A 23,777-nucleotide genomic window follows, 5' to 3' on the forward strand; every position below is an offset into this window, starting at 1 on the left:
TTTGGAGTAGAAAGCAATTACTTAGCTTGATACTGAGGTAGTTGTAGTTGGGGGGCACTGTAATGGATAAAATGATGAGAGAATAAAAGGAAGTATCTAAACAAATGAAAATAAGTTTGGATGGTTTTTGGTTGTGGGTGTTGGGATGGTGGGGTTTTTGGTGTCTTCCCTTCCCCCCCCCAAACTCAAGAAACCATTTCCCTCTTTTGGTTTATAAATGGTGTTTCATCTTTAGGTAGTGTAGGTTCTTCCAAGATACCCATGATTTTTTGTGAAGTGGTTTTCGTGCTCTTGTCAATGCATGAATAGCAAATAATAGAATGGGTGGGGAGGAAGTTGATTGCAATTTGACTTAAAAGCATGAATGTTTTGACCTCAACGATTGGCAGTTTGAAAAGAATGATTTGCTGTGCTGTTTGTGTGAGCGTGTGCTTGTTTAGTGTTAATCACCATCCAGTTATGAATATAATTCACTCGTTGGACAAGTGAATTAGACTATAGGCTCGTGTCAGACTTTCAGTAAGCACTCACTTCAGAAGGAGGGATGTTCTTCAGAGTGCTACGTTGATGGAAAGAAGCAATATTCATCTTGTGGATGTAATGAAGATTAGGTTCTTCAAGTTGGAGAGGTCTGGGAAAAAAATACTTTTTATTATAGTTCCTTTTATGTTTGAAAGATGGATTTCCTGAGATACTGTTTTGAGTGACTGCTCTGAAATTTTTGTGCATAATCAAAGGATAAGGTGTTGAGGGTTTTTTTTTGTGTGTTTTGTTGTTGTTGGTTTTTGTTGTTTGTTTTTTCTAATTGTTTATGTTTAAGGTTCTAAGTTTTGAGTAGAATGCTTTTTGGTTTGGTTTATAACTTCAGATGGCTTCAAAACTTTGATTGACAGGTATCACTTAAAATATTCTGTCTATGCAGGCTGTAGCAAAGCAGTGTACTCAGAGGAAAGCTGATCTTTAATTTTTTAAAAGATACTTTTATTTGACTTGTACTTACCAATGTATGGTGAGCTGTATGAGACAGTGAGTGGAAATTAGATCAACTTATAAACTGATCCCATATATTCAGAGTTATTCTAGCCTTGTGAGCCCAAAAATCTGAGGAAGTGTAGGATCAGTGTCCACATTATAACAGTTTTTCCCTTCATTTCAGCAGTAAGACTGGTTTTCATGTTATTCAGAAACAAGTCTTAATTTGGTTATATTAGCATTTTGCCTAATTAAGGATTGCTGAATCACGTTCAATATTTGAAAGGCAGGCATGTAAAGGGAGATGTGTGCTAATGTCTGCGTTACTCTGGCTAGTGTGGTATGCAAGGCAAGGACCGATCTCTCTTTTCAAGGGTGTTGAGAGGGACTGTATTTGTATTTTAATTTAAAAGAGAGATTGCAGTATGGTTTATTTTTTGCACAACTTTTTGCTGAAGTTAAGACAAGTTTTGAAGTTGTCATTGAACGTGCCAGGGCCTAAGTTGGTTCTCATCCAGTTGGAGGTAGAGAATTATGTACAGAATAAAGGTGAAATTGACTTCTAAAACCAAGTTAGAATTCCAGTTTTCCAAGTTTTTATGTGAAAGTTAGAAATCCAGAAGCTTTCATACTAGTCATGTGTTTTTAATTATTTCCATAGAAGAAAAATACTGTGTTTGGTTTAAGAAGGGACACCCGTGTTGTTTATTATACATGATAAAAAAGAAGCTTAATTTCAAAATACCAGTCCAGGGGAGTTTTGTATGCCTCTTGTTAGCCTGCATGTTCTACCCCTTGGACCTTCAGAAAATGCTAGGCATTTCAATTATAATAATTCAGACATTTCTGAATCATCAAATAGTTCTAAAATTCTTCTTACTACAGATTTCAATGAGTTCATTACTTATATTAAGAAAAAAAAATTCTTTTTTTTTTTTCTTTTCTTTTCTAAAGTGCAGGAAGCCCAGAAACATAAACTGACCCAGGATTGTTATCTTAGACCTACCCAAAAGTAAAGGGTTAACGGCAGCTTGCTAAGGAGTGACAAGGAAAGGTAGGATGATCAGGGAAGGGGGAAAACCAAGGGAAGTTGTTGCTTAGTCACAGAATCAGGAAGCAGAACCGGACAGACCTGTTGTATAAGAGGAGCTGGGCTGTATCAGGTGCAGTGGAGGGGAATTAGAGCTGGTGAATACCAGAACAGGGTCGAGTTCTTGGGCTAATTTATTCTGCAAGTGGGAGAGGAGGGAAGTGCTACTGCAGGTATCTGTTTGTGGTATCTGAGCTTGCTCTAACATCTAAACCATTTCTCTTTCCCTTGACTTTTTTAACTCTGAGCATTTTGTAACATTGGAAAAACAAGAAGAAAATTCGAAGATTACTTAGTATGCTGTTACTTGGAGATCTTACAGCAGCTTTTCAGTACCTAAAGGGGGCCTACAAGAAACCTGGAGAGGCATTTTTTACGAGGGCATGTGGTGATAAGACAAGGGGCAATGGCTTTAAACTGAAAGAGGGCAGATTTATATTAGATATAAGGAAGAAATTTTTTACAATAAGGGTGGTGAAACACTGAAACAGGTTGCCCAGTGGATTTGTGGCAGCCCCATCCCTGGGTGTTCATCCTAGTGTTCAAGGCCGGGTTGGATGAGGCTTTGAGCAACCTGATCTAGTGGAAGGTGTCCCTGTCCATGACAGGGGGGTTGGAACTAGATGATCTTTAAGGTCCTTTCCAACCCAAACCATTCTATGATAGTGAGGATGTGGAGAAATGATAATAAAATTTTATTCCTGAACAGGTGAAGTACATTATTGTACAATAATACAAATTTGTTTGCTTTTACAAGTACTTTAATCAAAAATACTGATATGTAAACATGCATCTGTCTACAAGCTGGTTGAATTTTGGAGTAATTTGATTTTTTTCAGGTGATCTGAGCTATTGAAGGGAGGGCCAGGGGTAAATACTTGCATGATGAGTGCCCTAAGGTGGTGCCGATGCCTCAAGGAAGGATTATCTTCTAGTGGGTAGAGTAGTGCCCAAAGCAAAAGAACCTGCCATTTTCTTCTTCATTGCACAAGCAGCCTTTTTTCATTTCCTCGGCCTTGCTGTATCGTGATCAAAACCTCGCATTAGGCCAAAGAAACCTGTGTGTCCAGGTAAGGTTACGTGCAGTGAGACAGGACAAACTGGGCAGCTCTTTGCACCTTGTCTGAGTGAGGACAAACAACTCAGGAGAGCTCAGATATCCATCTCTAGTAGGCCTGGCTGAGTGCAGGAGATGACACTGAAATGGCAGAAAAGCCTCATGGGCAGTAGGGACCTGCAAGTCCAAGCCAGGAGGGAAGCGTGCTGGGTGGATACGTGCTGTGTAAAGTCAGCGGAGTCCTCTCCTGGTCGCTGAGCCCAGCCCAAGGCATTTGGACTGGCTGGAGCTGAGTACCACCAGTGATCCCTTGAGTCTCTGGGCTCAAGAGATGTTGCAGGTTATTGTAGCTCTGGGACTGACTTGCCTGCCTGCCACGTCTGCCTCAGAGATCGGAGAAGAGTTTCCTGTAAAATGGTCAACAACCATCAGGCCTTGGTCTGCACAAAAAGTACTTTGGCTATGCCCATATGAAGGATGTGAGTATGTAACTTGCAATAACCATGTCCTGTCCCATCACAGCTGTGTCCACGGCTAGAAACTCCCCTACGTTTTTCCAACGTTTTTGATCAAAAAGCATGAGGTTGGAAGGTGGAGAGAGGCTAGAGGGACACTCTTGAGCTGGGTTCTAGGGCCCGGGTTGCTCCTGTGATGGTCTCTGCATGTACTACAGGAGCTTGCTTGTGCTACAGGAGCTTGCTCTCCCTCTGCTTACTCCTCACTCCTGGCACCGTCATGGGAAGCAGGGATTCCTTGTGGGCTTCAAGGCACCGTACATTCGAACCCAAATACACGTGTGTGCCTTTTCTGTCATACAGTTAACTTGAGTTTTTGCCGTATTACTTGTGACCTCACTCTGGACTGGAGTTGTACAAAGCCATGTGGAACTGTTTCTTTAAAAACAAAAATAACCCCAACCAAACCACACCAAACCAAACTGACGTGAGAATGGGAAGCGGGATGTGCAGGGCTTAGTGGTGGTGATTTGCAGGGTAAGGATTGCAGTGTATGGTACAATTTTCTTCTTTTTGGCAGAATCGTATTTAAAGCAGATCCTTTTTGCCTTCATTTCAAGTGAAAAGAAGTTCCTTTCTGAGAAAAACAAAGCATCATAGAAGCATTTCGTTTCTTATTTGCAGAATAAATGATTTCAAGTTCTTTTAGGTCCGTATGGAAAACGTACTGCACTGTTTCACTGGATGCTGTGTTCTTCAAAACATGTCATTTTTTTTAATGGCTGTTTCTTTATGATCCACAGCTGAAGGCCCTTCCCTTTACCCTTGGCAGCCTATGCAGTCTTTATGAGGTGGAACAGGATCTTTATTTCGTCCTAGGAAATCATATTAATCCTGCCAGTATTTAACTGAATCCAGGATTACTAATCTGTCAAAAAGCTCTGCTTTTAGTTTTTACAGATGATATTCAGGACATCTGATAGTTGCATTCATGTTGTCAAAAACGCATGCTGTGTTTGTCTGTGGTAACCTCAGAATTTCTAGAAGGGATTCATTATATTAATATTAAACGATTGCAGTCTTCATTAGTAAAAATGAGTCAAGTTCTCTTAGTAAAATGGTAATTTTCTCATTTACGTTCTATATTTCTGAAATAATGGCTTTTAAGTACTCAGCATTTAAATTTGCCTTGCTAGTGGAATAATAAAGTATTGTGATGACTGTAAAGTAATTTAGAATGAATTTAGATCATTTGGTTATTTACTTTTCCCAGTGTTTTCCTAGTAAAAGCTGCCTGACTAGTCTTTCTGTCTTGTGATCTGTTTTCCCTGTTTGGACCAATTTGGTTGATAACTATGCAGAAGCAGAATAGTTGGGAGGAAATTCCAAGGTGCTTTAACTTAACTTTTCGTTAGCAAAGTGATTAAGAAGCAAGCAGGGCTCGCCGAGTTGTCTGAAGCATCATGTTGTAGCTGTGAAGCCAGCTGGTTTATGTCATCTATGTAAGACAGAAGCCTGCATGGAAAAACACCTGTTTCAGAATGGGTTGCTTATATGTGTATATTGTCATCGCTTGTTTCACTCTTTAAAAATCTAACTTTATGTGGGTTTTCTGTCTTTTTTTTTTATTTTTTAAGTAGATCCTGGCAAGTTTACAGATTAATCTAGGTAATATGTGGGGGAAAAAAAGACTGGTGAATAGGTAGAGTACAGTTGACCTCTGGTGCTACAGTTATCTCCTGTTTTATGTGATGCTTCCTTACAGGATTTAGAACTTTAAATGCATAAAACTCTCAGGAGGGAAAATCATGACTTTCATGGAGAATAAAAAAAAAAAGTAATGAAAAAAGTGTGTGAATGAAGTTGCTATAGCATCTTAGAGGCTAAAATCTGTTTAATTGATATTAAACTCTGGGCTTCACTTTGCATGGGGCCAGATTTACTGGAAGCTTCCTCATTTGAATTAATGCAAGTGTGAGGCACACAGATTCCTCAGCGCAGCAGCTCAGAAAGAGTTACTCAGCGAGGTTACTTTTCCAGTTGTGACTAAGGGGCCAATTAGCAGCATCCGGAATGAGATGACAGCGCCTAGGTAAAAATAGATGGCATTTGGAGAAGCTGGGGGCTGTTTTGGAGAAGGTCTTGAGCTGCAGACTGAGAAGCAAGACAAAGAGGCAAGCTTCAGAAACAAGTGCTACAGACATGATTGTGAGAAACTCCATGAACAGGCAAAGGTAGGAGCAGCTCAGAGAAAGGGCAAGAAGTAATACCAAATTGGGCTTTCAAACTGAAGGGCTTCTGCTGCCGAAGGAATGCCTGAGCTGGGTTCTTCACTCCCTTCTGACAAGAGAGATAATGCTAGCATTGATATTAAAATGAAACAAGCTGTAACATCCTCTGAAAATGACAGGAGCCAGAGGAGTGGGTGTAAAGCTCGCTAGATTGTTAGGTCTTATGTTAAGGATTGATACTCTAATGCCTCTGTCAGGGGAAAGAGAGGTGCACAGAAGTGCTGCTTCAGTAGGTTTGCTTGAAGGCGATGAGGGCGAGTCCCTGCGACCAAATAATGGGATGGTACGCGAGGTGCAGGCCGGGGAACTTGACAGCATGGGATTGTGTTTTGCTTCCCAGCCTTTGGAGTTACACCTTCGTTCTGTGACCACAACAGTTTTGACGGTCCTTCTGCATAAATTCTGTAGGATACTGAAGGCACTGGATTAGTATAGTTTAAAACTGTTTTGTTCCTCACTGACCTACTTTGACTGAACGTTAGCTATTGGATTGGGGAAGGGCCATCTGTACATGTGCCCGCTGGTACAGCCTGAATGTAAAGTAAAGAGAATGGAGAATGCTGTCTGCCTTCTCTTGGGAAACTTCAATCCAATGGAAGTAATTACCTAAAATACTAGCTTTTACTGTAAATGGCATGCTTTACTTGTCATTTAATAATGTATTAGTGAATTTGATACTTGGTGAAAAATAAAGAAGCCAAGCAAAGATGCACCTGAAGTCCTGTCTTTAAGTAGGCAAAGGATATGTGTGAGTTGAGTTCTTGCTAGTGGTCTAGTAGTGAGCCTGTTACTTCCTAAAAGGTATGGCAAGCTAGGGAATGTGTGATCTGTGTATTCGTCTGGTCAGATACGAAGCTCATTTGCTGTACTATACACGCTTTCTTGATCAGTGATCTGTACCAGCAAAGACTATAAAAATGCCTTTTAAAAGTTACGCTATTCACCAGTAGTGTTGTTGGATCACCTTGCTTACGAAGAGGTGCTTTCACACCTACCTGTGTATGTATAAACTTGCAAAATACACACTTTTCCTGCTGAGTTTTTCTCCATTATTTTTTTGTGGCATACATAACTAATGAGATTGCTCTTCCTTTTCTTCATTGGTAAGCAATGAGCTTTCTGCCAATTAGAGCAGAGGTGTAATCGCAGTTCTAGTGAACCAATGTAATACTTCCACTGACTTCAGTTTGACCGGGATGCCAACTGAATGTGAAGTTTGTGCCCACAGTACAGATGAGGATAAATATTGTGTGTAATCTAATTTCAGCTTATCATTTTCAATAAAGAAGCGCCTTAACTAATGAGTGGTTTGGAAGAGGTAGAGAGGGTAGCAGTTGATGAAGGGTATTGTTTGGTAGCCACAGGGGAAAGGTTTTAATTGCATTTAATGCCTAAACTGTTATGTCTGGTTAATATTTGTAACAGTCTAAACTAAGAAAGTTTTGCGAAGTGACTTGATGCACAGCAGAGCAATACCTTTGGTTACATTAGTTGCATGACGTAACCTTGTCTGGGTAGTTTTCAGTTTTCTCAAACTTGTTTATGAATCTTAAGAACTTAATACAAAACTTCAGTTGTCACGGGTCAAGTGTGTATTTTTAAAGATAATATGCTGTTGAGACTGATAGTCATATTTCAGAGTGGCTAAGTAATCTCTAGAGAAACTAATTTCAGTTGCTAAGGCCCAGTGATCATCAGATAGGTTTGTCTGCCCAGTAGCAGATGGCATTTCTGAGGGACAGAAGCCCTAAGGTTGATATGCATGCATGCAGGTAAATATATTCTGCCAAAAGAAAACGGCTTTTTTTTTTTTTTTTTTATTCAGTGTTTTTGGAAGAGATCAGAGGTAAAGATGATAGCAAAAAGAGTCCACGTGCGTTGCGATAATGCAAGGCTATGATAAGGGTTGTTCTTTAGGCAGTTACAAATATTCAGAAATGAGGTCTTTGCTCTCTGGAATCTTGTGTTGGGGAGATAAAATGTCTACCCAATTTAGGATTCAAGCAGCAAAAGAAAGTTGCTGTTTCCTAATAAAAGCGACGTAATACTACTCTACGTTAGTCAGATTTCCAAAATTTAGCAAAAATACCTGGCTTAGGTATAACAGAGTGGTGGACTCTAAAGGTGAATGGTAATTACTAGTCAATGGTCAATGAGTCTCTCATTTAGTTGTTTTAAAAACTGACCTGTGCCATTCTGTGATGGAGAAGATCCTATTTTTAAAGGAATAGTTGGTATTTTTACATAGACGTATATAATGATAATACAAATAATACAAAATATCCAGCATAACACAGACTAACTTGACAGATTATAGGGGTGTATTATATAAATGTCATGCTTTTCATCTCTATTGATGAATTGTTCCAGATCCTGAATAATATGAGGATCAAAAGGTTGCTGTAGAAATGGTCTAGAATGGGGATATATTCCTGTGCACCAGGGAACATGGGAGAGTTCTTCAGCAATTGCAAAAGCAAAACAAAATAAGGTAGCTTCGTTTATTTATTTATTTTCTGTCATTTAGACAGCTCTGCTAGGCTTGGCATTATGAAGAAGGGTGTTCCCTTAACAGCTTGACTAATTTGAGATCCTGTCATAAGGTATTGAGTAACACAGTCTGAGCCTTACAGATGACCGTATCTCAGGGCAGCTGGTTGAACCTAAGTGCTATAGAAGGCTTTATGCAAGGAAAGTATCTTGAAGGAGGGAACGATGTGGGAACTTCCTTTCTTGGCAAATAAGATTGCATGTGGATTGCAAAGTCCTCATGTAGCATCTTAGAGTAATGCTTTCTAGTTTCTCAGTTGGCAAGGAGATGTCATCCCACTGTGTAAATCAGGATGTACCTTCAGGTTTTCCTGTGCTTTCTCGTGGCTCAGACAGGATGTAGTGGGGGTTATGTCCTTCTGCTCAGGAGATGTGGATGAACAGTGACTGGTGTTCCTGAGGGACATGCTGCTGCATATGCATCTCCCCCTGCAAGCCTGGCTTGGTTTTGGCATGACATTGAATCCAGCTGGAGATGTTGATTCTGATCTCAGAGGATCTCAGTGGACTGGAACTAGTATTTAGAACACTGAATAATCAATGATGAAGGCCAAACCCAATAATTTTGTTTTTCTGTTGTGCTGGAGCTTCTGCAGTAAGAAGCAGAATGTGTGTGAGGAGTTGAGCTTTCAGAGGGTCTGTTCGGGGACTTTAGAATAAATTCCCAGCTTGTTTCCATATCTTCCATCATAACCTTGGGTACATTTATTAACTCTTGTCTTTTTCTCACACAAGCATAGCATTTTAAACACATGCAATTCCATAAAATTTGTACTCCATTACACACATTGCTCCATCCGCAGAGAGAATGATAGAGCAAACACATGATGGACAGTCGGATTGTGTAGTGCATTACTGGAAAATGCTGGGAGACTATTGTGGTAAATTAGCATAGAATAGAATATGTTCCTGACTAAATTTATACTACCAAATGAGAAGGGAATGAAAGTTATGCTTTCAGGGTTCATTTAAACTCTTCTAAATGTATAAATAGGGTTATAGAAATCTGTATTTTATATGTGTGTACATTATTTAAGATAATAAATATAAATATTTTTAAATACAAGCCTGAGCTCTTAGACAGTGGTTTGTGTATGTAAAATAGCTCTCACTTAATTACTTCTTTCACTGGAGAATGAAGTTCTGTGACTGCTGGGATAAATTAGTGGGTCAGTATCAAGCAGAGAAACAATCCTGGCACTTGTTCTGAGCCCAGTTGGATAAGAGTTATGCTTGGGGTTTCCCGTGCTCTTAGTTCAGTTTTTTTTTTGCAAGCATTTAAGTGTTTTAGAATAAATTTCATAGAACAACTCTGTAGTTTGAGCAAAATGAATATTGCATATTTTTGTTTGGACTTATGGCAGTTTCAGAGCACTTAACTGAGGAAGGTGTATTTTTTGCACTCTTACAGCAAGCATGTACAGCTCTATAATTTTATTATGCTTTTGTTATGTACTTAATGCATCAAACAAATGAATTCCAATGCAAATCCTGAACTGCCTTGTGACTGCAGTTAGAGTGGAAGGTAACTGTAAGATTGCTGCAACAAGTTTGTGTTGCTATATTTAATGATCATTACAGAGCAAAAGCTTCTCATGTCATGTAGAAAAAAATGTAATCTCATCAGAATCTTTCAAAAGGAAGATAATAATCTTAAGGATTCTTCTGTCTTAGGTCAGCAGGCCATCGTGGTTTTTTTGCAAAGGTGTTTCTTAGTAGTCAGGAACTTGTAAACAGTTTTCTGATTTTTAGATTTTTTTTTTTTTTTGCCATCCAAGAAATCTGGAAACCCTGAAATGTTCGTTACAAATTGCTACCCTTGCCATTTTCTTATATTTCCCATTAATTTACAAAGAAGGAAAAAAATTTGCACAAGATATAGCAAGATAAAGTTGAAGCCCTCGTGTAAGCCATCATTCTCTCTAAAATTAACAGAAACAAAGTACAAGATAAAAGTGGTATAAGCATAGCATGACAAAGTTGAAATAATGAGCTGAGACTTGTGTCTCTGTTGACATCTGGAATTCCAGTGCTCTAATAAGAATTTAGGAATGGCTGAAGGACAGCAGGGTCCTAGAGACTAGCTAGGCCATTAAAAATACACTGAAAAGCAGCCTGAAGGAGTGTTAGTGATTTTAAAGGAAAGGAAGGCAGCAGTAGGGTGACCCAGTGGATGACTAGTTACTATTGTTTAGCTTTGCTCTGCATCCATAATCTGAGAAATCGCTTGGAAAATTGGTGCCGTTGTTTACATGGTGTTACTGTCTCTGGTCTTCGTGATGTGTTTTAGGGTAGAGGAGCTGAGCAAGTAGGTAAGTTCATCTTGTTTTCAGTTTGCATTTGCTCTACCCGTAGCTTTTGCTATTCAAATGTCTACAGAAGAACCTGACTTCAGTCCTGGTGTACAGCTACTCCTGGTAAGAGCTGAAAGGAACCAGTGGAAGGTTCAGCACTGGAGGCATTACTAGCTAGAATTGAGCAAAGGTCTAAGGAGTAATATGTAGAAATCCTGGAGTCTCTAAAAAACCCAACTGCAAAGATTTTTCATGTAGAATCAATCTTGTGTTTGTAATGGAGTATGATGTTAAAATTCAGAGATCTTTAAGTTTGTAGATCTATTTTGATTCTTAGACTAAGGGTGTCCTAACACAGCTCTGGGAGCTTCCAAGCGTGGGCTGATTGTACTGGGTTTTAGTGTTTTCTCCCAGCATAGTATTGGGTTGTTTTTTTATATACCTAGCTAAATTAACAGATCAGTGCCTAAAACAAAACACCAACCAACAAACAATCAAAAATCCCCAAAACAACCCCAAGTCCTGCAAGTGGACGTGTGCTTATATTCGTACAAATGTAGAAAGTAGACGATGAACAGTTTCTGGTTTGGGGATTTTTTGTGGGTTAGTTGTTTTTTTTTAAGAACATTTAAAATCTGTCTCATTTTTTTTCCCCTTCCCTTTGGAGAAAACTTGGAAAAGTAACAATTAGTCTTGCATATCTAATGGTAGAAGGTTAGGCAGAAGGTGTGTAGCAAAGGTATCCTGATAATGACCGCTGGAAGAAGCGGCAGGCCACTCAGGAGGACTACAAGGATCTCATGAGGTTATGCAGGGAGAAAATTAGAAGGACTGAAGTTGAACTAGAACTTACTCTGGCTACTGCCGTAAAAGACAGTAGAATATATTTCTAGAAATACATTAACAAGAAAAGGAGGGCTAAGGAGAATCTCTGTTGTTTACTGGATGTGGGGGGAAACATAGTGACAAAGCATGAGGAAAAGGCTGAGGTACTTAATGCCTTCTTTGCCTCAGTCTTTACTAGTAACACCAGTTGCCCTGCGGGTACCCAGCCCCCTGAGGTGGAAGACAGGGACAGGGAGCAGAATGAAGCCCCCATAATCCAAGGGGAAATGGTTAGTGACTTGCTACACCACTTAGACACACACAAGTCTATGGACCCAGATGGGATCTACCCAAAGGTACTGAGGGAGCTGGTGGAAGTGCTCACCAAACCACTTGCCATCATTTATCAGCAGTCCTGGCTAACCAGGGAGGCCCATGTTGACTGGAAGTTAGCAAATGTGATGCCCCTCTACAAGAAGGTCTGGAAGGAGGATCTGGGGGACTACAGGCCTGTCAGTCTCACCTTGGTGCCAGAGAAGGTTATGGAGTAGATCATCTTGAGTGCCATCATGTGGCACGTTCAGCACAACCAGGCCCAGTCGGCGTGGGTTTATGAAAGGCAGATCCTGCTTGACTGACCTGATCTTCTGTAACAAGGTGACCCATTTAGTGGATGAAGGAAAGACTCGCCCTCAGTAACTTTGCAGACAACACCAAGTCGGGCGGGAGTATTGATCTGCTTGAGAATAGAAAGGTCTTACAGAGGGATCTGGAGGGGCTGGATCAATGGGCCAAGGCCAGTTCTATGAGGTTCAACAAGGCAAAGTGTTGGGTCCTGCACCTGGGTCACAACAACCCCATGCAATGCTACAGGCTTGGGGAAGAGTGACTGGAAAGCTGCCTGGCGGAAAAGGACCTGGAGGTGTTGGTCGACAGCCAGCTGGATGTGAGCCAGCAGTGTGCCCAGGTGGCCAAGGCTGGCATCCTGGCTTGTATCAGAAATAGTGTGACCAGCAGGACTAGGGAAATGACTGTCTGTGAGGTCGCACCTTGAATAGTGTGTTCAGTTTTGGGCCCCTCACTACAAGAAAGACACTGAGGTGCTGGAGCTTGTCCAAAGAAGGGCAACAAAGCTGGTGAAGGGTCTGGAGCACAGGTCTTATGAGGAGCAGCTGAGGGAACTGAGGTGGTTTAGTCTGGAGAAAAGGAGGCTCAGGGGAGACCTTATCGCTTTCTACAACTACCTGAAAGGAGGTTGTAGTAAGGTGGGTGTCGGTCTCTTCTCCCAAGTCACAAGTGACAGGATAAGAGGAGATGGCCTCAAGTTGTGCCAACGGAGATTTAGATTCAATATTAGGAAAAAATTCTTCACTGAAAGGATTGTCAAGCATTGGAACAGGCTGCCCAGGGAAGTGGTTGAGTCACCGTCCCTGGAGGTATTTAAAGGATGTGTAGATGTGGCACTTAGGGACATGGTTTCGTGGTGGACTTGGCAGTGTTAGGTTAGCGGTTGAACTCAATGATCTTCAAGGTCTTTTGCAACCTACACCATTCTGTGATAATTTCTTCAGCACCTGGGGTCAGTATTCTGAAGTGACAGGACAGACGTGGACGATATCTCTCTCTGGTGACTGTTCAGCAAACCTAATGGCTTCGACTCTTCTGAATGAGAGGTAGCTTGTACTTTGAAAGTGCAATTCAGTAATAACCTGCTTAGAACAACTAGCATAAACTTTCTGAGACAGTATAAAAGAAACTTGAATCAGTCCAGGAAAATTGGCCACAATAACTCTCAGTGTTTCAGCAAAGTATTTTTGTCTTATTTGGGGATTTTATGCCACGTAGTCAATTTAGGAAATTGAAATAACATTCATTATGTATTTTTGCCAGCCTTTTTGCTTCCCTTAAAAATAAATCACTAATCATTGTTTTTGAAATACTAGTGAAAAATTGGGGGGAGGGGAAGAAAGCAACCTAGAAAATCTATGATCAGTTTGGGCCTAAAAAATCAGTGTTGATTTCATATCTATGCAAACTCACCATAAATAATGTAATGGGATATATTAAAGATATCACAGTGTGTCAGGAACCTCCAGGTACGTAGCTGCTTTAATCAAATCTAGCCCCTAACCACTAACTCGTGTTCTTGTTTTGCTTAAACACTTTGAGCTCCTATTTTCTTCTTCAAAAATATTCTGCCATTTTCATTATATTACCTATTCCCCGAACAATTTTTTCCTCTCTGTCTTTTCCAAGTAAGTCTCCTGCTCATGCTCTACTTCATTCTGTTTCTCTTGGTCTTTTAATAGCTGTTTTATGTTGTTGCTCTGCCTTCTTTGGCTTCTCACTCTGTCCTCTTTTCATAATATTCATAGCTGCTTTGCTGTTCTTTCATCTCTTCTGAAATTTTTTGGTACACTCATCCTTACAATTTTCTCTCTTCAGTTTTTCTCTAAAATTTTTGTAATTTGAATACTTTACTGTACATTCTCTGTTATCTTCTTTGACCTGGATCAACTTTGGCTTGAATGTACTTGTAGGTAGAATAGGTAAACTTTGACTGTCTTGGATTTCTCTGAACTCTCGGATTAGTCTGAACTCTTCCTATATGTTGAAGAACTGATGAGGAGGGGTTGAAAAGTGTTGTCACCTTACCTAAGGAAGAAGGCATTGCTGCTTGACTATGGAAAGACACGGTTACTACTAAGTGGTGATTGTTAGCACTACTGTGAGGGACATTATATCCCATGAAGTGTCTTGTGAGTCTTTCTTTCTGTGGGACCTAGAACAGCGATTGGTATATCCAAATGTCCTGGTAATCTTGTCTTCCATTAGTTGCTCATGAATTATCACCATCCACTATGTATTTCCCTGATTGCTTGTTATTATCTGAGATGTTTGATATAACTCTGTTTCATAATGGATCCATCATGTTCGGTTAGTGATGAGTAAGAGTACCCAAGCTTGTAAAACCTAGGGCTCCCTGGAAGCTCTTAGTTCACTTGGAGGTGACACATCATCGGTGCTAATTTGCACTAATTCAGTCCTTTTGCAACGAGCATGGATGACATAGTATTTTGCTGTGGCTCATCATTAGCTTTGACAACCAAGCTTGTGGTCTTGGTCCACTTCCAAGTTGAAAGATGTCCACAGCACAGACACACCAGTGTAGTCAGTGGTGGGATGAAAAGTGTTCATCCCAGATTGGCAAAGCGTTGCCTAAAGGAATCTGTTCATTGAAACCTTGACTGCCATGGCTCCAGATTGAGCCATATGGGTGAAAGTGAGGAGGCTTAAACTGTTGCCTGCACCATGCCTGCTGTGGAAGTAGGCAAAAAGTTTGATTCAAGTTTCATAAACTTTAGAAATATGGTTTTAAAAATATGCTTTGCTGATTATTGTCAATCTGTTTTTAATTCTTGGTCTCATGATGAAGGAAATGGCAGCCCTGTTAAGGGCTGTTCTATTAAGAACCTGAAGCTTGTAAGATTTCACATATGTGAGTAAAGGCAGAATTTCGATTAATATATTAAATGCTATAAAATTTTGGCAGTGTATCTGACTAAGAATGTGTCTATTAGAGTATCCCCTGTTGCTTGTAGTGCTACTCCGTATGCACTCAAGGAACTCAAATCAAATGCTAGATCTTCGCTGCTTTGAGACTACTCGGCCCAGTAAATGATGTTTGTTGGAAACCTCTGTGCAATGATCAGAGAGTGCTGGCAAGCAGTAGAGGGATTTGCAGCATCCAGGATCCCTGCGAAACTGTGCGGGAGGCTCCCACTTGGTGAGAACTTGTTCAGTTTGATCAGGGAGAAGTTTATGGTCAGAGAAATGATTCTCTGTTTTGAGCTTGGTTGTCTGAAGAGACACTGATCCTCTGGAAGAGTGGAGGAGTATGTCCTGTGTTGCACTTCTAGTAATACATTTTGAAAGTGCTAGAAAGAGTATGTTGTGCTTTTCTTTTTGTGCGCGTTCACTCCTCAAAGTCAGCTTGAGTTGGTCCCACTGTATTTATTGCTGTGTGAATAATGTTGGTACTGGTTAGACTTTGTGTATTTGGAACACAGTGCCTAACTGCGCCCTGCCTGTATAATTATGAAGTGTAGAGAGTAGGTTGGGAAAACAGCTTTGAAAAAAGCACCTATTATAGGCGAATGATTACTGACTGCACAAAGCGTTCATAATATTGACAGCCAGGCAGGAAAATTAAATGAATGCAATCAGGATGGTGATTACTTTTCTCAAGAAGTGTGCGTAAGAAAGAGAGGGCAAACATTTGTACTTCTTGGCATCTCAAGACCAATATTCAACTGTGAAAAGTGGCTTGTAGAAACGTGCTCGTTATGTACTGGGGTACGTGTATGACAGGACCTTGAGACAGCGAAAGCTTTGAGCTGAGTGTCGATAGACCTTCTCTCGAATTGAACTCGAAGAAGACCAAAAGGCTTTCAAATTCAAATTTCCAAGTTTTATTTGAATGAAAACTAGAAAGTTACCTTCTTATAAAATAGAATTTTCATAGTGACCTGCGAGGGACAGATGTAGACATAAAGAGATTTATGCACAACTGCCGACTTTGTGCAGGTAGGTCCTCGCTTCAGTAGTGGGTTGTGTTCAGCTTGGTGGCTTGGTGAGTGGCAGCAAAGTGGGAGGGGTTTATTTGATTTATTTTTTTTTTTAGAGCTTTTTTGGCACAAGGAGATTTTTACTTAACCAAAAAAATCATTATCCTAGGTTTATTTAATAACTGGAAGATATGGAAACTAAAGAAAAACTGGGGGTTTTTTTTGCCATCAAGTCGATAGGGAAAGAACATAGGAAACAATCTAGTGGGATGGAGGTGAGTAAATACAGGGTTCTCAGATCTTGGGAAATTACAAAGAATTTCTTAGAATTAACGTGAGTAAAAAAGTTACTGTTAATCTGTCTGTCTCCCATTCTGGACATACTTTGGTTTTAGTGTGTGGTTTTATTTTTCATGCTTAACATGATGTTGTTTGCTTTTACGAAAGTACAAGGAGATGATGATGCTAGTTATGCAAATATCTTCTTCAAGCTAATTAATAACAGTAATGTATGTACTGGAAGCAATAGTTACTCTGAGGACATTTTGATTTTAATTATTAATAAATGTTTCGATAGTACATATGTGGGTGCAAGGTAGCATGTATGAGTATATCCTGGTTTTACTTAATATTTTCTATATAATTTGCGTCCTTTGTCTTGTTTTGCTATAATTCTAGGGCCTATTCTGTCCTGCATCTGCAATCCCATGATTTTTCCTTGCAGTTGCCATGTTGGCTTAAGCAATTCAATTGTTCCTTCTGTCTTTCATTTCTTCACTTCCCAGCATTATATCCTTCCATTGCAAAAAATACAGCCAAAGTGGATCAGGGAACTGATCCAGGTGTTCAGTGTCTTTCCCTTGGTTTTTCACTACCATACACTCAGTTCTCTGGGTGCCACTTTGCTGCAACTGATGCATAGATTTACTTACCTGTGATCCAAAAATCAGTTGCTGGTAAATTACAGAATCATAGAATGGTTTGGGTTGGAAGGGACCTCAAAGATCATCTAGTTCCAACCCCCGCTGCCATGGGCAGGGACACCTTCCACTACACCAGATTGCCCAAAGCCTCATACAGCCTGTCCTTGAACACTTCCAGGGATGGGGCATCCACAACTTCTCTGGGCAACCTATTCCACTGCCTTACCACCCTCAGAGCGAAGAATTTTTTCCTTATATCCAATCTAAATCTCTCCTCTTTCAGTTTAAAGCGATCACCCCTTGTCCTTTCACTACATGCCCTTGTCAAAAGTCCCTCTCCAGCTTTCCTGTAGGTCCCCTTTAAGTACTGGAAGGCTGCAATAAGATCTCTCTGGAGCCTTCTCTTCTCCAGGCTGAACAGTCCCAACTCTCTCAGCCTGTCTTCATAGCAGAGGTGTTCCAGCCCTCGGATCATCTTCGTGGCCCTCCTCTGGACTCGTTCTAGTAGCTCCATGTCCTTCTTGTGTTGGGGACTCCAGAGCTGAACACAGTATTCCAGGTGGGGTCTCACGAGAGCTGAGTAGAGGGGCAGAATCACCTCCCTCGACCTGCTGGCCACGCTGCTTTCGATACAGCCCAGGATATGGGCTGCATCCAAAGAATTGATTTAATTAATTAATTATTTTAATTAGAATATGAATGTAGTATAAATATATTTTTATATATGTTTGAGACTTGCAGTAAAAGTATGCTATCAGATTTTTATGTCTTTGATAAAAGGGATGCAGAAGGCAGAGACTGCAGAGGTGACTGATGAGAAGAGACGGGCTGGTTGGATTAGGATTATTTCGGAAAAAGGCTATTAAGAGAGAAACTGAATTGCTTGGCCATTTTAGAATTAGTATTTCAGCTCTTGTAGTAACAATTGTTGATCCATGTCTAAAAAAAAATAACAGTAATTTCTGTCAGTTTTTCTGATAACTTTATAAACCACTTGATTTTGTTAAAGACTCTGATTTTGTCTTGATTATCGTTGTTCAGATGTGTTAGTTCCTGCTTTCACTAAGCCGGTTTCCTTTGAATCCGTGAATACTCAGTATATTTCAAAAGCTCTGTACAGTTTTAAATGGCTAAAGAGAACACTGACAAGCCTGGATACTAAATCATAGCAAAGACCTTCTGAAAATGAGGAGAGTACTCACAGTCATCCAGACAGAAGTTTATCTTTCTTCAAGTTTCGATTTTAATGAATCAATCCTCTCCTGTGCAGTGGACATAAATCACACATGCCACTTAATAGTGTCATTTTGATTTTATTTTATAGATTATTAAAGTATTATAAGTATTTACACAGATTTATTAGTTCAATTTTCAGTTCTTTCAACTGAAAGTAGATAGAATGGTAATATTGCAGGTGATTAAGTTCTGGGGCTTAAATGTTTGGCAGCGTGTTAGCACAAGAGAAGTCATTGAAAGCTCCGAGTATCGTCTGCTGAGAAGAAAATGATTTGCTGTTTTTCGTCAACTAACTGTGAACATCTGTAATGACCTGCATGTTTCATTTCAAGTCGTAGCGTGAAGGAGTTCAACTCTGCTGTGGAGCTCAATGGGTCTGTACCCCCAGTACCAGTGTGCTCCCTGCTCCAAGTCGTGGCATGAGGATGGCTGGGGAAGTCTGTTCTTAGTGATCTTTTGGAAAGGTTTGTGCAGCTGTGAAAGAGATGTTAGAGGACTAAGGAAAACACAAAAAAAAAACCCACCGCCAAACCCCCCAAAAAAAACAACAAAAAAGAAGAAATCTCAAACAAAACAAAACCCAAACCAACTAATGTTATGGTCTTTGTGGGAAGGTTGGGAACATGGCACACTGATTTTATTGATTTCTGCTGCCCTTTTTTTGTGCTGTGCATATTAGGATTCCCTAAAATTTACTCATATACTTTTCCTGTTTCCAAGTGGTAGAAACCCAGGCATTAGATGTCACCCTGTTCCCAAGGCACCTTGAATTCCCAGGAACAATGAGAAATATTGTTGTGTCAAACTTCTCTCAGTTTTATTTTGTAGTGTGAATGACAACTTGCTTAATAAAGAAAAGCAGATATGACCAGAACAATTGGTTTGTGGGAGTTTATTTCATGGGGCTTTAGTGTTTTTTTTGTTGTTTGTTTGTGGGTTTTTTGGTTGGGATTTTTTTTTTTTTTTTAGTTTGCTCCTATAGTTTGCATTGGTCATTGACGTAGTAAGGCTGGCATGAATTTTGTGTAGTGCTCTCGAGTGGTTTTTCTTGAGAAGACCTTAATTATATTCTTCATTTTGTTCCCACACCTCCAGATACTTAACTGGAGGAAAAAAGAAAACAAACTTTTATTAGTTATTTTAATGCTTTAGTCATTTTTTAATTTTTATTTAATACTGACCCTACCTTAAAATGAGTATAATCTGCAGTCATACAAGTCTGGTTATAACCTGCGCTGAATTGTGTCTTAATGGATTCCCATTTGATTTCAGCCTGTGTTTTTCTTGGACTAGGATAACCTTGTTGGTTGAAGTAAATGTGTACCAGCCGTGTAGAACAATGCAACCAAAACCCCATTGTGTCCATGTAACATCATAGATTTTACTGATACCATTTACACGTTGTCAAGTTCTGTGGTGTATTATGAATGGCATAAGAAAGAGCGCAAGTTACAATTAATACTCTTGAAAAGTAACTGATTGCACTTTTATTTCTTTTTTTTTTTCTTTTTTATTTTTTTTTCCCCAGCTTATATTTACAGTCTGTCTTTTGGAAAAAAATTGTTAATTATTTTTGTTGCATGCTTGCTAACAACAGTGAATTCTGAAGTCCATTCTCCTTTTTTGTATTGTTTGACAGCAATTAGTCAAGAAAGCAGTCACAAGTACTTGGCTTCCCCAGGGCCTTTATCTCCTGTAAGGCTGTAACCTTAGAAAGGATGTTAATAGAAGTGGTCTTTTTTGTAATGGGTGAAGGCTAATGAGTTTCTCTGACTCCTTGGCTTATCTTAGGTTTCAGCACTGCTGCTGAGAGGCATTTGAATGTATTTGAGACCCCACTTGGAGAACCGTGTCAGTTCTGGAGTCTCCAGCACAAGAAGGACATGGAGCTGTTGGAGCAGGTCTAGAAGAGGGCCACAAAAATGCTCCTTAGGAGAGACTGGAGCACCTCTGCTATGAAGACAGGCTGAGAGAGTTGGGGCTGTTCAGCCTGGAGAAGAGAAGGCTCTGGGGAGACCTTCTAGCAGCCTTCCTGTACCCAAAGAGGCTACAAGAAAGCTGGAGAGGGACTTTTTACAAGGGTGTGTAGTGATAGGACAAGGGGTGATGGATTTAAACTGAAAGAGGGGAGATTTTCATTAGATCTAAGGAAGAAATTTTTTACAGTGAGGGTGGTGAAACACAGGGTGGAGGTGAGCGTAAAACAGGTGACGCGTGAATGTCATTTGGGTCCAATGATTGACTTTCCATTGATTAAGTAACACTGCACTGATCGGCTGTTGGAGTTCTGCTTTCTCAGACAGTTTGCAACTGGTGATTTGCCAGTTGCAACATCGAATGTGAGAAGAGGAAAAGCTTGTGTGCAACTGGATGGGACACAGGGTTCCAGAGCTGGTAGAACGAAGATGGGACTATGGCTCAGCCGATGGACTAGATACAATGTTTCAGAACTGATGGAGCAGAACTGGGACTTTCCAGAGCTGAGTGAGCAGAAACTCGGAAATTTTGGCAGAGAAAGAGAAAGCGAATGTGCAAGACGTGGGAAGAGGAAGACTTAGTGAGGAAGGCAGACCACCGGGTGACCCCCCCAGCTGCCGTGTGCAGGCGCGACGGTGGGCCCTTATCTAACAAAAGAGGCGGAGTGTTGCCCGACTCCTGCTGCCACGTGGTGGCCCCACGTGGAGGGACGAAGGGTGTACCACAGCCCGCACAGGGGTACAGGTTGAGACGCACTCCGTCATCGGAGTCTCTGCAGGGACACCTGCGACGTGGAGTGCCTGTCAGCCTCCACCCCGGAGTGCAACAATATCCAAGGGTTGACCATGGTCATGGCATCAGGAGCGGTAGTGCTGGCAGGTCTGTGAGTGATTTGGGTAAGAACAGCATGTGGGCAAACTGCTTGTAGGATTTCTAGGTACACACATGTACACATCCATATATCCATATATAACACGTGTAACCAGTGTGACCCTCGACTCTTGGAATATTCTGTCCTGTGTGTGAGTGACCGAGTCGTACTTACAGTACGAAGCGAGTGCGGAGTCTTGATCCGCGGTTCTGTTCTCCCGCGAGGGAAACAGCCGGAGACTGACGAAGCGATTGGAATATAAGAGGGAATGAGTGATTTTGCTGACTACTAAATAGTGCTGGTGTTGAGCCTTACCATGTGTGCCTGTCTCCTTGCCAAATCCTCGAACCTACCTAAAACACTAAAACAGGTTGCCCAGAGAAGTTGTGGATGCCCCATCCCTGGAAGTGTTGAAGGCCAGGTTGGATGAGGCTTTGAGCAACCTGGTGTAGTGGAGGGTGTCCCTGCCCATGGCAGGGGGGTTGGAACTAGATGATCTTTGAGGTCCCTTCCAACCCAAACCATTCTATGATTCTATGTATGGGAGAGACCTGGCTGGTGGAATGGTTTTAGGGTGACCTGGTTTTGGGACCGTCAGTTTTCCAGAGGCATTTGGGGGATATTCTCCTCTATAGCTCGTCTTGTTGGGGTTCTGCAGGACCACCTTTCTTGCATCTTCTGTGCCGCAGATGAATATAGCCTTTGGGAACATGAGGTGAACAATTCTGATGATACGATGTGTGGTGTCATGACTATACAACTCCCCTCCGCCCCTGCTTAATTTCCTTTGGACACATCTGTTGTAGAGCTTACCCAAACCTAATGAATGAGATTGGTGTGTGCTGCCTGGTGTCTTCAATTAAACTTTACCAAGATCTTGGTTGTTCTTTGTGGAATGCAGTTTGCCAACCTATTGAATCCTGTCACTGCTGTAGTGCTGGAAGCAGAAAAAGGTTGACTAGTCTGTTGTGCTTTCTCATGTCACGTCAGAAAGCACGTAGCATCTTGGTTTGTACTGTGATCCATGTTTATTCTTTCCAGCGTTTAAGCAATGTAGAGAGTTAACGTGAAGTGCCTTGGGGTCCTTGTATCTCTATCAGTACTTTTTAAAACTGTGCTGCTATACACTATGACCTTGGAATCTTTCATAGGTCTTTTGAACTTGAAACTGGTTACTGTTGTGTATGTGGTTTTAATTAAAACAGATTCATGGTACTTCATCTTTAAACCTACTATACAAGTACTAACAGCTTCCATTGTTTACCAAGTGTTCCTTAACTTGTCATACTCTTGTGTCAACAGTAAGTTCCATCTTAGGTTGGCTTTTTAATAATATGTCCAAGTTTTAAGAAACAAACATCGATTCTTTGCTATTAAAATTTTTCAAGTTGAAATCAGCAAAATTTTTCATTTGCATGTTGTGTTGTGGCTCGTAAGGTCATTCACTGGATTCTGGTGCTGACAGCATTTGTGCCTTGAAAAAAAAAATAGATCAAAGGAAGTCTGAGGGCATACTTTCAGAGTGCAAATGCATATTTCATTTCTGCAACTTTCCACTATTGTTAGCATTTTCTGCACATGAACATCAGGTAAACTAAACTTTCTGCTTACTCTTTTGATGCACTTAGTAAAATAATAAAAGGAATGTCAACTGCTTAGTGGTTTGTTAGTTTACCAAGTCTTTTATCTGCTAAGAATGAAGAAAACAGAGCATAAGTAGTAAGTAGTACATTCTGCTTGCTTTACCGGTCAAGTACATACTATTACTTTGTGTGCAAATGTTCCTATTGATGCATGTTACATGTTCATAGTACAGTAAAAAATCCTTACTATGTTTCAGTGGAATTGATTTTGCTGTGGAAAGTGTCAACATGGAGATAATGATTGAATCTGAAAACTTGTTTGCAGAATTATAGTCTTGCTGTGTATTCATATACATATTCATGTACAGAGTTATAAATGACGCAGTGTTTTTAGAAATATGAATTAATCAAGCTTGATCTGTTTGACAGTTCTTTCATCCTTCTTTGTAGTGTAACGTAACGATGGTGACTGTCAGCCTCCAGTGAAGGTAGTGGTATATCGTAGAATTCATTCTCGAATGCTGTTGTGTTTGCATTCTCCACTTCAGCCTGGACTTTTTTGGTGAACTTTATTTTCTTGATAGTGGATGATGATCAAATTACTTCTACAACATGTTGTTCAAGATCTCAAATGCACAGTAGTAGTACAGCGCCTATAAGGGATTTGTTTGTTAAACTGAGCTCTGTTTTACAAAATTGTATGATTACTGCTTTCTTTTGAAATTGATATTCAAAAAGCAATTTTTGTTTTGTATAATAAGATGCTAGACTCACAAATTTCCTTTCTTGTTTCATAGACGTTCCATCTTCAGAGCAGCCTGAACTGTTCCTAAAGAAACTTCAACAGTGCTGTGTCATTTTTGACTTCATGGACACGCTTTCAGACCTTAAAATGAAAGAATACAAGCGCTCCACTCTTAATGAACTGGTGGACTACATTACAATAAGCAGAGGCTGTTTGACAGAGCAGACTTACCCTGAAGTAGTTAGAATGGTGAGTGAGTTCCTTCCTTTCTCATGGTCTCTTTAAATCCACTTGCAATTCCAGTTACGCATTGTGGGCGAAACTGAACCCTGGAGTAGGT

The 23,777-nt window shown here is 40.5% G+C and overlaps 1 protein-coding gene across 5 annotated transcripts in view; it reads left to right on the top strand.

Annotated features, from left to right (window-relative positions):
- The window catches only part of PPP2R5E (protein phosphatase 2 regulatory subunit B'epsilon), an 81,972-nt gene that overhangs the window by 24,593 nt on the left and 33,602 nt on the right, over positions 1-23,777 (top strand). For all 5 annotated transcript variants that reach the window (XM_086614150.1, XM_086614152.1, XM_086614151.1 and 2 more), the window contains one exon: positions 23,490-23,686. In XM_086614150.1, the coding sequence (XP_086470276.1) occupies positions 23,490-23,686 (197 nt within the window). The remainder of the gene's footprint in view (positions 1-23,489; positions 23,687-23,777) is intronic.

The sequence above is a fragment of the Tauraco erythrolophus genome, chromosome 6 (genome assembly GCF_009769465.1).
Source record: "Tauraco erythrolophus isolate bTauEry1 chromosome 6, bTauEry1.pri, whole genome shotgun sequence".
In the NCBI taxonomy this organism is placed as follows: Eukaryota; Metazoa; Chordata; class Aves; order Musophagiformes; family Musophagidae; genus Tauraco; species Tauraco erythrolophus.